Source organism: Lissotriton helveticus, chromosome 7, assembly GCF_964261635.1.
Source record: "Lissotriton helveticus chromosome 7, aLisHel1.1, whole genome shotgun sequence".
NCBI classification, from domain to species: Eukaryota; Metazoa; Chordata; class Amphibia; order Caudata; family Salamandridae; genus Lissotriton; species Lissotriton helveticus.
Genome location: NC_136068.1, coordinates 511,626,580 through 511,640,353, shown reverse-complemented (window position 1 = coordinate 511,640,353; position 13,774 = coordinate 511,626,580). Strand labels below are relative to the sequence as shown.

Below are 13,774 nucleotides of genomic sequence, written 5' to 3'. Positions count from 1 at the left end.
CCAAAACCATCAACACCGCGCCCAATAAAGCAAAAATGTTATTTTACACTGTAAAGGACCTTGCTGGGGAGAAAACAGTTGCATCGGCTTGCCCACTAAATAAAAAACAATGCCAAGATCTCGCTTCCTTTTTCAATGAGAAAATTGAAAACATCATCTCAGGTATCAGGAGCAATCTCCCCACCCCTGACTCCGCAGACGCAGTCCCTTCCTGGTCGAATGACATCAACATCATTGAGTCTTGGCCTTCCTTTACCTTGGAATCACTCATTTCCACCCTCAAATCAGTTAAGTCAGGCTCCCCACGGGACCCAGCACCGGTCTCCATTCTTAAAAAACTGGATGTTCCTTCCTTGACCATTATCGCAGAAACTATAAATTCTTCCCTTCAGCTCTCCACAGTGCCTGCAATGTGGAAACACGCTATGGTCAGTCCACTCCTAAAAAAACCCACTGCCAACCCGGAACTCCTTGCGAATTACCGGCCCATCTCACTTCTTCCCATATTTTCTAAACTACTGGAAAGGCACATTCACTCCGCCCTCACCATCTTCACCGAAGAGAATTGCCTTCTCCATCCATTGCAGTCGGGTTTCAGAGCCGGTTTCTCCACGGAAACAGCCCTGCTAGGTGTAACCGAAAACATCAGGAAACTCCTAGATGATGGTCAGACTGTCGCACTCATTCTATTGGACCTGAGTGCGGCTTTCGATACCATCTCCCATTCCACACTTCTGGCCAGACTGGGGAAAAACGGCATCAGGGGGGATGCGCTAAAATGGATTGAGTCCTTCTTGACACAGAGAACTTTTCAAATCACATCCCCAATAGCCTGCTCTGACACAGTTAGCGCCCCCCACGGAGTACCACAAGGCTCCATCCTGAGCCCTCTGTTCTTTAATCTCTATCTCCGGCCCCTGGCCGACATAGCGGATGAAGCTGGGCTCACCCTCATGACATATGCCGATGACTCTCAAATCATCTTCTCCCTTTCAGAGTCTAACCCATCGCTTCCATCCCGTCTTAAACAAGGTCTCCACAACATCTTCAGCTGGATGTCCACAAACCAGCTGAAATTGAACGGAAAAAAGACGGAAATCCTCCTCCTGGGGAAAAATAAAGACCTCTGGAACACAACTCACTGGCCACCCGAGCTTGGTTCCATCCCCACACCCACCACCCAAGTAAGAAATCTGGGGGTTACCATCGACAACACCTTGTCTATGAAGCAACAGGCGAACAAAGTGGTTGGCCTCTGCTTCACCATCTTGAAATGGTTAAAAAAGATCCTCTGGATGCTGCCCCTAGATACGCAAAAGACCGTAGTCAATGCACTTATTACATCTCGTCTTGACTACGGCAACATCCTATACTTGGGTTCAAACAAAGCTGTCATAAACCGCTTACAACTGGTCCAGAACTCAGCGGCTAGACTACTTTGTAACATCCCAAAAACCTCCAGTGTGTCTAGCCATCTGAAAGACCTACATTGGCTCAGGGTGGAGAGCCGCATCCGGTTCAAAGCCATGAGCTACATGTTCAGGATCAAATCCGGTACCGCCCCTAAATATTTACAAACCCTGGCAACCCCCTACATCCCGACAAGAGTGCTGCGTTCTCAACATTCCGCAAACTTCTCCACCCCAAAGTTCAGGCTAGCGAGAATGGGAGGAAGATCTTTTTCTGTCCTAGGGCCCACACTCTGGAACAAACTCCCTATTCACATCCGTAAAGAAGCCAGTTACGTCACCTTCAGGAAACATCTAAAGACCTGGCTCTTCCAGAAATAATCTACCAGTCACTTTTCCACCCTACCTCAATCGCTTCTTTTCCTGTCATCGGCACCGGGAAACCCTTGTTGGGTAGCTGCGCGCCATACAAATGCAAAAAATGAATAAATAAATTACTTAGATGTAGTAAACCTATATCTACCCATATATATAGACACATATGCACCTATAAGTCACTCCTATGGTAGACCTCGACAATACTGGAGGCAGAGTGCTTGGTTTTATGTGAGAGGGTGCCCTAGCATGAGCTGAGCCCCTCTGCAGCTTTAGGAACCATCTCCTTATAGCTGTTCTATGATATAGCCATGCCATTTACTCTTAAGTGCATTATTATCCTCGCGGTTAATGCTAACTTTGGTTTGGCTTTATCAAAACATGTCGTGTAAGGTGTCAAAAACTTTGGAATACTACCACCATGCTAATTCTGGCGGCAGGGATAGCATTCCACCCTTCTAGAGGGAAAAGACATGTATGTTACTGCTTTACTCGGTTAAAGTTAAACAGAGCCCCAGCATCACAAAATGGATGCTGTTGCCACAGACACAAGTCTGACCTCCTGCTGCTGGACGAAGCTCCCGCAGGGGAGGCCTGGACGATTGGTTTCTTGTCCAGGGAGCTGCCAGCACCTCCCCAGACATGCAAATGTGTATTGGGACAGGGAGTGTTGCATCAGCAGATGCTTTTTGAGACACTGCCTGGGGCACACAAGGTGCTCCATGCGTAGCCCGGTTCAAACCAGTTGCTGGGGCACTCCAGCCCCACACTGGCGTAAAACTGGACAAAGGGAAAGGGGTGTAACCACCCCCTTCCCAGGTCCACCCATAGGAGGGACCCAGCAGGTAATCCAGCCCCTTATAAGTATAGGAGCTGTGACCCCAGGACTTTAGATTATCTTGGAAAGAAACTTTGATACAGAACTCTTGGACCTTCGATTGTCTATTTTGACTTGAAGACTGAAGACATCTCCCTTGTGGTCAAGGAGTGACCACCCTGTGCAAACAGGCACCATCAGTAACTTGCAGGTCTGCTTTGTCGATGCTCCCGCCGGAACCCGAAGACTCAGCGACACAGGAACTGGACTTCCAGACTTCTCTGAAACCGACCCACATCCACAGCAAAGCTGAGACCCGTGGCGGACACGAGAGACGTGGGACCGAACACCCTGGACGTCCTGCATTTTGCCAACAGCTCTAAAACCAAGGTACCCTTGCAGTTGTGCATTGGGGTATGAGAAGCCCCATTTGCACTGAAACTCAGCCCTCCACACTCCACGAGTGCTGCGTGGGGCCCGCTCTTGCATTTCAGCTCAATGCGCCTTCCCAGTTGCTAGCCTGTTGGCTAGTGAGCCCCCTGAAGACAAACCTTTGAAACCAAACTGCTTTCCTGGTTTCTCCAGGCTTGCTCCAGCTTCCCTGCAAAGGAGAAGCTCCCCAGACCTTGCTGGTCTGACCCGAAGCCCATCTTCACTTCCTGCGTGGATTGCGTTTGCCAAGGCTTGTTGGGTCTAATCCGGATACCAACACCGCAGTCAACTAGATCCTTCGTGGGACAGCTCGAATCCAGCTCCCGGTCATCGTCGATGCCTCCTAGTCCTCGTGGCTGCAGAGACAAGCTTAACTTCTTCACCCGAGGACATCACCTGGTTCCTTCCTGGTTCCTTCCTGAGCACTGGCTAGTGACCCAGACTCTGTCCCCTCTGCTTTCAGGTTCTTCAGTTCCTCGATCCACCCTTGGACCCACCCGGAAACTCTTCCTCTGGCCGCCTGCAGCACTTCCTTGCAGATCTCCATTGAAAACATCGACGAAACCCAACACCTAAAGGCACCTATGCACCCGGCTTCCCTGGGTGAGGTAAAACGAGCACTCTGGTGCTCCCGTGGGTCTTGACTCTCGAAGTGTCCTAGTCTAAAGGGGTTTTGTCGTAGTCCATTCGGAAGTGCCCTTAAATAGTAACTTTGTAACTTCTTCGTTCTCCATTATAAGTCAATGGTAACGCGTCTCCTGTGGGCCTCCTATTGCCTAACCTTTGGTTGTTTAGTGTAGCCCCAGCGATTTCCTAGGCCCTAGGCCTACTCACTGTTTCTGTAGTGGTCCTTATACCACTTACTTAGTATATGGTTTGTGAGGCCCCTAGGGCATAACTGTATTTGTGCAACTTATCGTATGCTAATTGAGTAACTTGTGATGTACTTCGATCTCTGACCTCATAAAGAGTGCAGAGGGATTGTGTTAGAAATAAATACATATATATTTTATATATACCTTGTGTGGTGTCCTTTCATTTGGTATTCAAGACATTATAATTGGTAAAACAGCTTGCTTCACATGCTCTCTGAAGTCTTAGCCTAAGACTGCTGGTCCATGCTACCACTAGGATAGCTTGTCTACAAGGTTGACTTAACAACCACCATCAATAAGGGTCGATTAGACTGGTGCAAGGTACCCACTAGAATAGTGGACATCATATGCCAGGCTAACTTCTCACAGCCCCGGACTGGGCACGAAGAGCCTGGTATCCTGAGCTTCCGCACATGGCCATCGGTCCTTCAATCAGACTGCCCGCTCGGGAGGATCTTCTGTCGCAGCAGCAGGGAATGGTCCTCCACCTAAACCTGTCCAGACTCCACTTCCTTGCATGGAGATTGAGTGGCAATAGTTTACAGCTTTCAACCTTCCTCCCAAAGTTTGTAACATCTTCTTGGCAGCTAGGAGTCCCTCCACTAAAACAGTATACGCTTGTAGATTGAATAAGTGTGTGTCATGGTGCACAGCAAAGGCTGTGGATCCCCTTTCTGCCCCCCTATCAGAGGTTCTCCTCTTCATTCTGTCTTTGGCTCAGTAGGGTTCTGCTCAGGGCACTTAAAAAGGCTATCTTTCAGTCATTTCAGCCTTTCTTCGGCTTCCTGATCATCCTTCTCTTTTCAAGTCTCCTATTGTAAATCACTTCTTTAAAGGCATTACTCACCTGTTCCCTCCAATTCCTTTTGTAATGTCCCAGTGGAACTTGAACCTGGTTCTGACCTACCTTATGTGCGCTCCTTTCGAGCCGCTGCATTACTGTCCCCTCACACTTTGCACTCATAAATCTGCCATTTTGGTTGCCATCACCTCTGCTCGCAGGGTGAGTGAGCTTCAGGGTCTTTCTTCCAAACCTCCTTTCCCCGCTGTTCATCCGGACAAAGTTGTTCTTCACGCTAGGCCTACTTTCCTTCCCAAAGTGGTTACCTCTTTCCACATAGGACAGGCCATCACTTTGCCTACCTTCTTCCTGCCCCCGCATCCTTCTAAAGAGGAGGAGAGGCTCCATCTTCTCGATCCAAAATGTGCACTTTTTTTCTATCTGGAACGCACAAAGCAATTTCGGGTGGAGGACCAGCTCTTTGTTGGCTATGTAGGTGACAAGAAAGGTCAGGCCATGCAAAAGCGGACCATCTCTCGACGGGTCGTTCTTTGCATCAAAATCTGTTATTCCTTGGCAAAGAAGGACCCTTCAGTGGGACAGCGTGCCCATTCCACCAGACTGACGGCAGGAACTACTGCTTTTGGACATGGAGTCCCTCTGCATGACATCTGCCAGGCAACCAAGTGGGCTTCATTGCACACGTTCACCAAACATTACTGTCTGGACAGCCAAGTCCGGAGCGATGGCTTCTTTGGCCATTCGGTTCTCCTGGACTTTCTGGTGTGAACTTAGTTTGCAGACCCACCTCCGGGGTTGGTATTGCTGAGGTATCTATTCTAAGGTGAGGAATCCATAAATAATTGACTCTTTCAGATGAACATGTTACTTACCTTCGGTAACGATATATCTGTAAGAGACAAATATTAGTTATGGATTCTTCACCACCCCACCCATCCTACCTGTTCTGCGAACTGACTTCTAGAGTATGGGACTTCCTTTTAGGGCCCTAGTGTTTGTACACCAGTGGTCAGTGTCTTGCATGGCTCTGCGCTATGTAATTCCGGTGATCACGACGCCAACGACGAACGCGGAGTCGACCAACACCACCTACCTACGTGCAGGGGTACTGCTGAAGAAAAATCCTCTGGATCCAGGGGGTAATTCTAAGGTGAGGAATCCATAACTAATATTTGTCTCTGACAGATATATTGTTACCGAAGGTAAGTAACTTGTTTGTCTCTTTCAGATACAATGTGTGTCTGGAATCCAGTTAATGAGGCAACTTCTCTTTGAGGGCATGAGGAGGAAGGTAGAGTCATTGATTGGTCAATATGAAAGGAAGGAAACACTTTTGTTAAGGAAGTGATTGGGAAAAAAGATGTGGACACCCTGCCGGGAAAGCAGTCCCATCCTGTGCGGGAGAAGAGAGGTCCAATTGATAAGCATACCAAATTCTCCTTCCCCTGTCTGAGGCAATCAGGATCATGTGTGCTGGACCCTGCTTCACATTCTGCATGATTTCAACAGTAGTGGAATCAGTGGGAATGTGAAAAGCAGGTCCGGTGACCAGTTGAATCCAAACACATCTCCAGGGAACGAATCAGTAGGTATATCCATGCAGAGTGGTCCAGAGGAAACAGGGTCCAGAGGGCACAGGAACAATCCAAAGTGATGCATCAGGATGTTATGTTATGTTATTCACAATTTGTATAGCGCACGGGCACCCAGAGGTTTCATGGCGCTAAAGAAGAGGAAAGATGGTGAGCAGTGGCCTAACCGTGTACTTGTTTGAATAACCAGGTCTTCAGTGCACCCCTGAATTGCATTAAATTGGTGCAGCTCCGAAGTGAGAGGGGAAGCGAGTTCCAGATCTTTGGGGCCAAATAAGCAAATCGGCAGCCGCCGAGGCTTGTCTTTTTAAAAAGTGGCAGGGTGAGGAGAGACAGGTGGGCAGAGCGGAGATTGCGAGTCGGTTCGTATTTGTTTATGAGATGGTTTATAAATATGGGCTTTTTCCATGAAGAGCCTTGAAGGTCAGGCAGCTCACTTTGAAGGTTACCCGTCGGGCTATAGGTAACCAATGAAGGGTGGCTAACAGTGGTTTCGCCGAGCTCCTGCCGTTGCATTTGAATATTAGTATGGCCGCTTGATTTTGCACAATCTGCAACCGATTGGAAAGAGCCAAGGGGATACCTAGATAGATGGAGTTGGAAAAATCAAGGCGGGAGAGGACCAAGGCAATTACCACCTGGATAAGGGCGGAGTGCGTGAGCAGATGAGCAATTTTCTTGATCTTACGTAACTGGAAGAAGCACGAGGAGGTCACAGTTCCCACCTGACCTTTTAATGACAAATCAGTGTTAAGGGTGATCCTGAGACTTTTTACCGATGGAGAGGGAAACGGTGGGGATCCCATTGAGGGAGGCCAAAAATGAGGGCCCCAGCTGTTTGCACTTTTGCCCGGGAGTACCAGCTCGGTCTTTCCGGGGTTGAGTTTTAGATGGTTTGCCTCCATCCACCCTTGGATGTGCAACATAGTGGCCTGAAATTCTTCAACAGAGTCTGAGGAGTTTAGTGGGAATATAAGCTGCAGATCGTCCGCATAGTTGTATATAGTAACCTTCCTGTTTTTTAACGAATGCAGCAGCGGTGTGAGGTATAGATTGAACAGGAGGGGGGACAACGATGAACCCTGCGGGACGCCGCAGGTGGTGGGGAGTTTGGGCGCCGTAAAGTTCTCGAGTTTAACAGCCTGGAAACGGTCATTCAGAAAAGACTTAATCCAACCAAGAGCCGTGCCTCGCAGGCCGGCCTGTTTGACACGGTGTAATAGGATGGTATGATCCACCATGTCGAACGCTGCCGACAAGTCCAGGAGCACCAAGGCCTGATGTATGCCCTTGTCGGCATTGGACCTCATAGTGTCCAGGACCGCTAGGATCACCGACTCGCTAGAGTCTTGCTGGCAGAAGCCGGCTTGATTGGGTTCTAGGAAGTCGGATGTCTCTATGAAACTTGAGTTACAGCTAGCCACATGGGCTTCTAAGATCTTTGCACCAAAAAGGAGAAGCGATATGGGTCGGTAGTTTGAAAGGTTGGAAGGGTCGGCGCCGGGTTTTTTAATTAATGGGACCAACGTGGCGTTTTTGAACGAATTAGGGACTATTCCCTGAGATAGAGACTCGTTCAAGAGGGGGATTATTCCTTGAGGTATTGTCGAATAAACTTCTTTTAGTATGTGTGGGGGCAGGGGTCGTTAGGAGATCCGGACGTAACTCGGTTCATTAATTCTGCTAGTCTCAGTTGTTCTATAGGAGGAATAGCATCGAGTTCGTTAAGATTTCTGCTGCTATCTACTCTTTCCGCAGGAATCGAGCTGGGCTGGATACTGTTTTTTATATTGACAATTTTATCTTTAAAAAAGTCATTGAGTTGATTACATAACGTTTGCGTGGGGGCTTGAGAGGGGGAAGTTCTGGCATCATTACATAGGTCGTTTACGACCCTGAAGATTTCTCTGGTTTTATTTTGGGCGTTTGAGATTTTTTCGGAGAAAAAGACTGCTTTAGCAGATAAGATGGCATTTTTGTACTTCCTACGGGCAGCTATGTATAATGATCTGTCTTCATCAGAGTACCCATGTCTCCATTTTCTCTCTAATTGGCGCAATTCTAATTTTTGGTTTTTGAGATCTACGGTGAACCATCTATGTGCATCCATGCGGCGAGCACGTGAGATCTTGGTTAAGGGGACGTGCTCGTTGCTGGCAGCCAAGAGCCAATTAGTAAGATCTTTGTCCATGAGATTAATGTCTGGGGAAGAAGCTGGGAGAGAATTGGTCAGCGTAGACATGAAATCTTGTTTGTTTAGTGAGCTCCATTTCCTTTCTAGTCCCCCTGCGGAGGCGGGGGCCTTTAGATGGCTGTGAGAGGTAATGAAGAATTGAAGTTGATGGTGATCCGACCATATGCAGGTCTTATCGTCGGAATGGATAATGGCACATTACGAGACCATATTTGGTCTAGAATAGGTCCCTTTTCATGGGTAGGGGTCAGAACTGATTGAGAAAAGTTCATGTGGGAAAGAAACTCAAAGAGTTCTGATGGAAAGGACTCAACCTCTGCAGGGTCAGCCAATAGAGTTCAGAATTCCGGATTAATCATTTTGAAAATAGGAATTACCTTCCATGATGAGGAAGATCCCAGCGTTTGTGAACGGCATCAGGCCCCCCAATGATTCTTAGAAGGGGATGTTTCTACTCTTTTTGTGGGAAGGTCTCTTGTGAGCATGTTGAAAGAAAGAAGATCTAACTGATGGGGAAGAGGCTCTCTTTGCCATATCCCTACAGACCTTTGCCAATAATACGTGGGTCTTACATTCTCTCATGGCCTATGGGTGCATTAATAAATGGGAGGTGCAAGCTAAGAGTTTATGTTCTGATCCCAAACAACACTTGAAGATATCATGTGGATCTTACAAAGACATATTCCTATTTAATCTGTAATAGGATATGAATCCAGAAATCTCAGGAGAAAGCATTTGGCCATGTTGCAGTTGAACGCTCAGTAATTTTAAGAATGAAATACCAATAAGATCTCTGGGTCCACATTGGTGGAATACAGAAAAAACAGGAACTCAAGCCAGCTTGCTGTTTGTCATCTTATGTACTCAGATATTATCACATTCTAGGTTGGCAGAGTCGCAGCTTAGGCTGCATGGCACCACACAGAGGTTCTGGAGAGCTATTTTGGAGGGGAAAGTATCCAGATTCCGTCTGGCACCTGGAGACTATTCAGAAGGTGGGGAACCTGCAGGAAGATATACTATCCAACTGAATGAAAAAGACCAGGCCACTTTTTATTGCTCTAAGGATAATAATTTTTCCTGCTCCCCTCCCCCCACACACACATACACAGCATTTGGTGCCTTGCCAACATTTATTGGGGGTGACTCCAGATTTTGGAAACATTCATACCATTGCATCAAATGGTGCAAAACGTATTAAAGAATTAAAAATCAAATTTTTGGGAAAGAGCAACTTAACCTCTTAACCTCTTAACCATACATACAGCATTGTTACTGCAAAATCGGTTATTTCTGCACTCACACAAAGGATGAGGGTAGCATACAATTTAGGTTAAACTAAAACTGTCCACCATGTAGTATTAGACAATTATATACACCCCCATGTTGGTGTTTCTGTTTTACATGTCTATATTTCCTAAAATAACTAGTAGAGTTTCATCAGGGAACTCTTGTTGTAGTACATTTCACAGAGCCATTAAAGATTGTTCATTATGCTTACCAAGAAAGTATGGAAACAATTCAAGGTTTTAGGATATACAATAATAACTAAAGATCATCATACCTGAAGTTGTTTCAAATGCTGTTGTCTCTGTCAAGAAAATGAAACGGCATCAATTTCCAGAGCACGGATTTGCACCTCACGAAGAGAGTAAGTAATGGGTGAATGCAAGGCTGTAAAAAACTGTGTCGCGTGACATAACAGAAGAGTTAGGGCATGAACACACTGGATTAAATACATGTTGTTGTGTTTGCCTGCGAAGTGCTGCGAAGAAATAATGGCATATAGAGAAGAATGGCTTATGAGGTGCTACTCAGTATTTAGGGAAACAAAAAGCAGAATTTTGCGGGATACCCCCTCAGATTTTTGCATTGTCTGTTTCTTTTGGTCACAGAACTCAGTACATGTTATCCCTGCTAATCAGTGGTAAAGTGCTTGTGCTACCTTTTTAAACATGATGAAATTGGTAAACATCTGATTGGCACATTTCACTTACCTATAAGACACATTGTACCAAGAGTCTATAAGTTAAATGTCACTAGTGGGCTGCAGTACAAATTGCGCCACCCATTGCAGAAACACTACAAACCTGACCCAAGGCCTACAAATGTAGACTGGGAGAGAGGTTTTTAAACTGCCAAATCACCCTGTCAAAATAAACCCTGGTTACAGGCTTAACATCTTCCATTTAAATACTAGCAGGTCACCCCTAATGTAGTCCTTAGTGCCTATCAAGGCAGGGTTAACCCTGGGCGTAGTGGGGCGTAGTGGGACTCCGCGGAGCTACGCGGAGAGGGCGAGAAGCTACGCCCACTCCCGCACTCCGCGTAGCCCCACTACGCACCTCCCTCCCGCTCTCCCCTACATACTTTATTTAAGCATTTACACGGATTAAAACAACTTAAAAGCACTTACCTTGTCCGGGGCTCGTCCGGGTCTTCATCTTTGAATAGCGTCCTTTGCCTGGATACCAATGCGCATGCGCGGGCGGCCGCACATGCGCATTTCTCCCGAGAAATGCGCATGCGCGGCCGCCCGCGCATGCGCATTGGTATCCAGGCAAAGGACGCTATTCAAAGATGAAGACCCGGACGAGCCCCGGACAAGGTAAGTGCTTTTAAGTTGTTTTTATCCGTGCAAATGCTTAAATAAAGTATCTAGTGGAGGGCGGGAGGGAGGCGGGTGGCGGCCGACTCGGCTACGCTCACGGAGTGGGCGTAGTGTTGCCGGCTACGCTGTCTACGCAAAATGCGTAGAAGGCAACACTACGCCTACTCCGTGGGCGTAGCCGATTCGGACGCCCACCCTTAGGCAGGGTGCATGGTATGTAAATGTGGGACACGTAAATGTTTCTTGTTCTTCTTGTCCTTACAGTGATTAGTCCCTCAAAGTTTTTCACATTGTAGCTGGGTTGGCTGCTCCATAGGAAAGCAATATTACATAATACAACTTTATCTCATATTTTTCTAGATATCGTGGAAAAGTACCTTTTAAAAAGTTACTTTCGCCCTGCCTGTAGTCCCTGGAAACTAAATCAATATTTTACTCTCCCGCCAGTGATGAACAAGTTAGTTACCTTCGGTAGCGATATATCTGTAAGAAACATAGGTTAGTTATAGGTGACTCACCTTAGAATTACCCCAGGCATCAGACTGGATCCGGAAAGTTTTTCGTCAGCAGTACCCCATTGCGTCGGAAGGTAGCGCCGGTTGACTCCGTGTTTGTCGTTGGCATCGTGGTTGCTGGGATGACGTTGCATTAGCTACATAGACGCCGCCCTCGCGCGCTGAAGTCAGTTCTGTACACGACTTTCCAAGCTAGCTGCAAAGAGCCATGGAAGACACTGAGCACTGGTGCACACAACTATGGCCCTGAAAGGAAGTCCTTAACCCTAGAAGTCAGTTTGCAGAACAGGGAGGATGGGTGGGCAGTAAGGAATCTATAACTAACCTATGGTTCGTACAGCTATATCGTTACCGAAGGTAAGTAACTTGTTTATCTGAAAGAAACAGTTGGTTATAGATTCCTTACCTTAGAGTAGATGCCCCAGCAATACCAACTCCGGAGGTGGGTCTGCAAACTAAGTTAACACCAAGAAGTCCTGGAGAACAGAATGGCCAAAGAAGCTGTCTCTCCGGACTTGACAGTCCAAGCAGTAGTGTCTAGTGAATGTGTGCAGCGATACCCACGTAGTTGCCTGATAGATGTCATGAAGAGGGACTCCATGACCAAAAGCAGTAGTGGCTGCCGTCGCCCTGGTGTAATGGGCGTGCAGTCCCACTGGAGGTTCCTTCTTTGACAAGAAATAACAAGCTATAATGCACAAAACGACCCATCTAGAAATGGTCCAATTGTCCACTGACCGACCTTTGTACGCACCCATTTAGCCAACAAAGAGCTGGTCATCCACCCGGAATTGTTTTGTGTAATCCATTTAAAAGGAAAGCGCACGCTTTGGACCAAGATGGTGGAGCCTCTCTTCTTCTTTGGAAGGATCTGTAGACGGAAAGAAGGTAGGCAAAGTCATAGTCTGTCCAATATGGAAAGCAGTAACCACTTTGTGAAGGAAGGAAGGACGAGTCGAAGGACAACCTTGTCCGAATGAATAGTCAGAAAAGGAGACTTAGAAGAAAGTGCTTGGAGCTCACTCACCCTGCGCACAGAGGTGATGGCCACCAGAAAGTCAATTTTTTGGTTAGAAGCCTGAGAGAACAGCTATGTAGTTGCTCAAGGGGAGCGCACATAAGATAAGTAAGAACCAAGTTCAAGTCCCATTGGGGCATTACGAAGGGAACAGGAAGAAAAAGATGAGTAATGCCTTTAAGGAAGCGATTTACAACAGGGGACTTGAAAAGAGAAGGCTGATCAGGAAGCCTAAGAAAGGCTGAAATGGCTGAGAGATAGCCCTTTAGAGTTCCCAGAGCAGAGCCCTGCTGGGCCAAGGAAACGAGGAACAAGAGAACCTCAGAAAGAGAGGCAGAAAGGAGATCCACAGCCTTTGCTGCGCACCATGCCACAAATGTGTTCCATCTGCAGGTGCATACCGTCTTAGTGGAGGAATGCCTGGCTGCCAAGAGGACATCACAGACTTCACGAGGCAGGTCAAACAACGTCAACTGCCGCCGCTCAATCCCCACGCAAGAAGGTGGAGGCTGGACAGGTACTGGTAGAGGACCGTTCCCTGCTGCTGCAACAGAAGATCCTCCCGAAGAGGAAGACGCGTCGGAGGCTCAAAGGCCATGTGTAGCAGCTCGGGATACCAGACTCTTCATGCCCAATCTGTAACTATAAGAATGACTTGGGTCAGGTCGCACTTGACCTTCTTCAGCACTTTGGGCAGAAGTGTTATAGGTGGAAAGGTTCATAGAAGACCGCAACTCCACTCGTGACAAAAAGCGTTACCTAGTGAGTACCGCCCTGGAAATTCCAACGTGCAGAATTGCTGACATTGAGCGTTCTCTTCAGTGGTGAATAGATCTAACCAAGGCTCTCCCCACTGCTGAAAGAGACCTTGTACCACCTCCGAGTGAAGATGCCATTTGTGATCCATCATGCACCTGTAGCGTAGTTTGTCCGCCCTGGCGTTCAGAGAACCTGCCAGGTGTTGAACCACCAGGGATATGCCCTGATGTTCCAGCCATGTCCTGAGGCGCACAGCCTCATGACATAGGGTCCACGACCCCACCCACCCTGTTTGTTGTAGTACCACATGGCGATGGTGTGGTCCCTGGACAGAGGGAAGGAATGCTTTCAGTGCAAGACGAATCGCCCGAAGCT

At 47.5% G+C, this 13,774-nt stretch overlaps 1 protein-coding gene across 1 annotated transcript in view; it reads right to left on the bottom strand.

Annotated features, from left to right (window-relative positions):
- LOC144768685 (uncharacterized) overlaps positions 1-13,774 on the bottom strand; it is a 9,047,330-nt gene that overhangs the window by 641,981 nt on the left and 8,391,575 nt on the right. Inside the window, exon 63 of the mRNA XM_078652515.1 lies at positions 10,061-10,087. Within this exon, the coding sequence (XP_078508641.1) occupies positions 10,061-10,087 (27 nt within the window). The remainder of the gene's footprint in view (positions 1-10,060; positions 10,088-13,774) is intronic.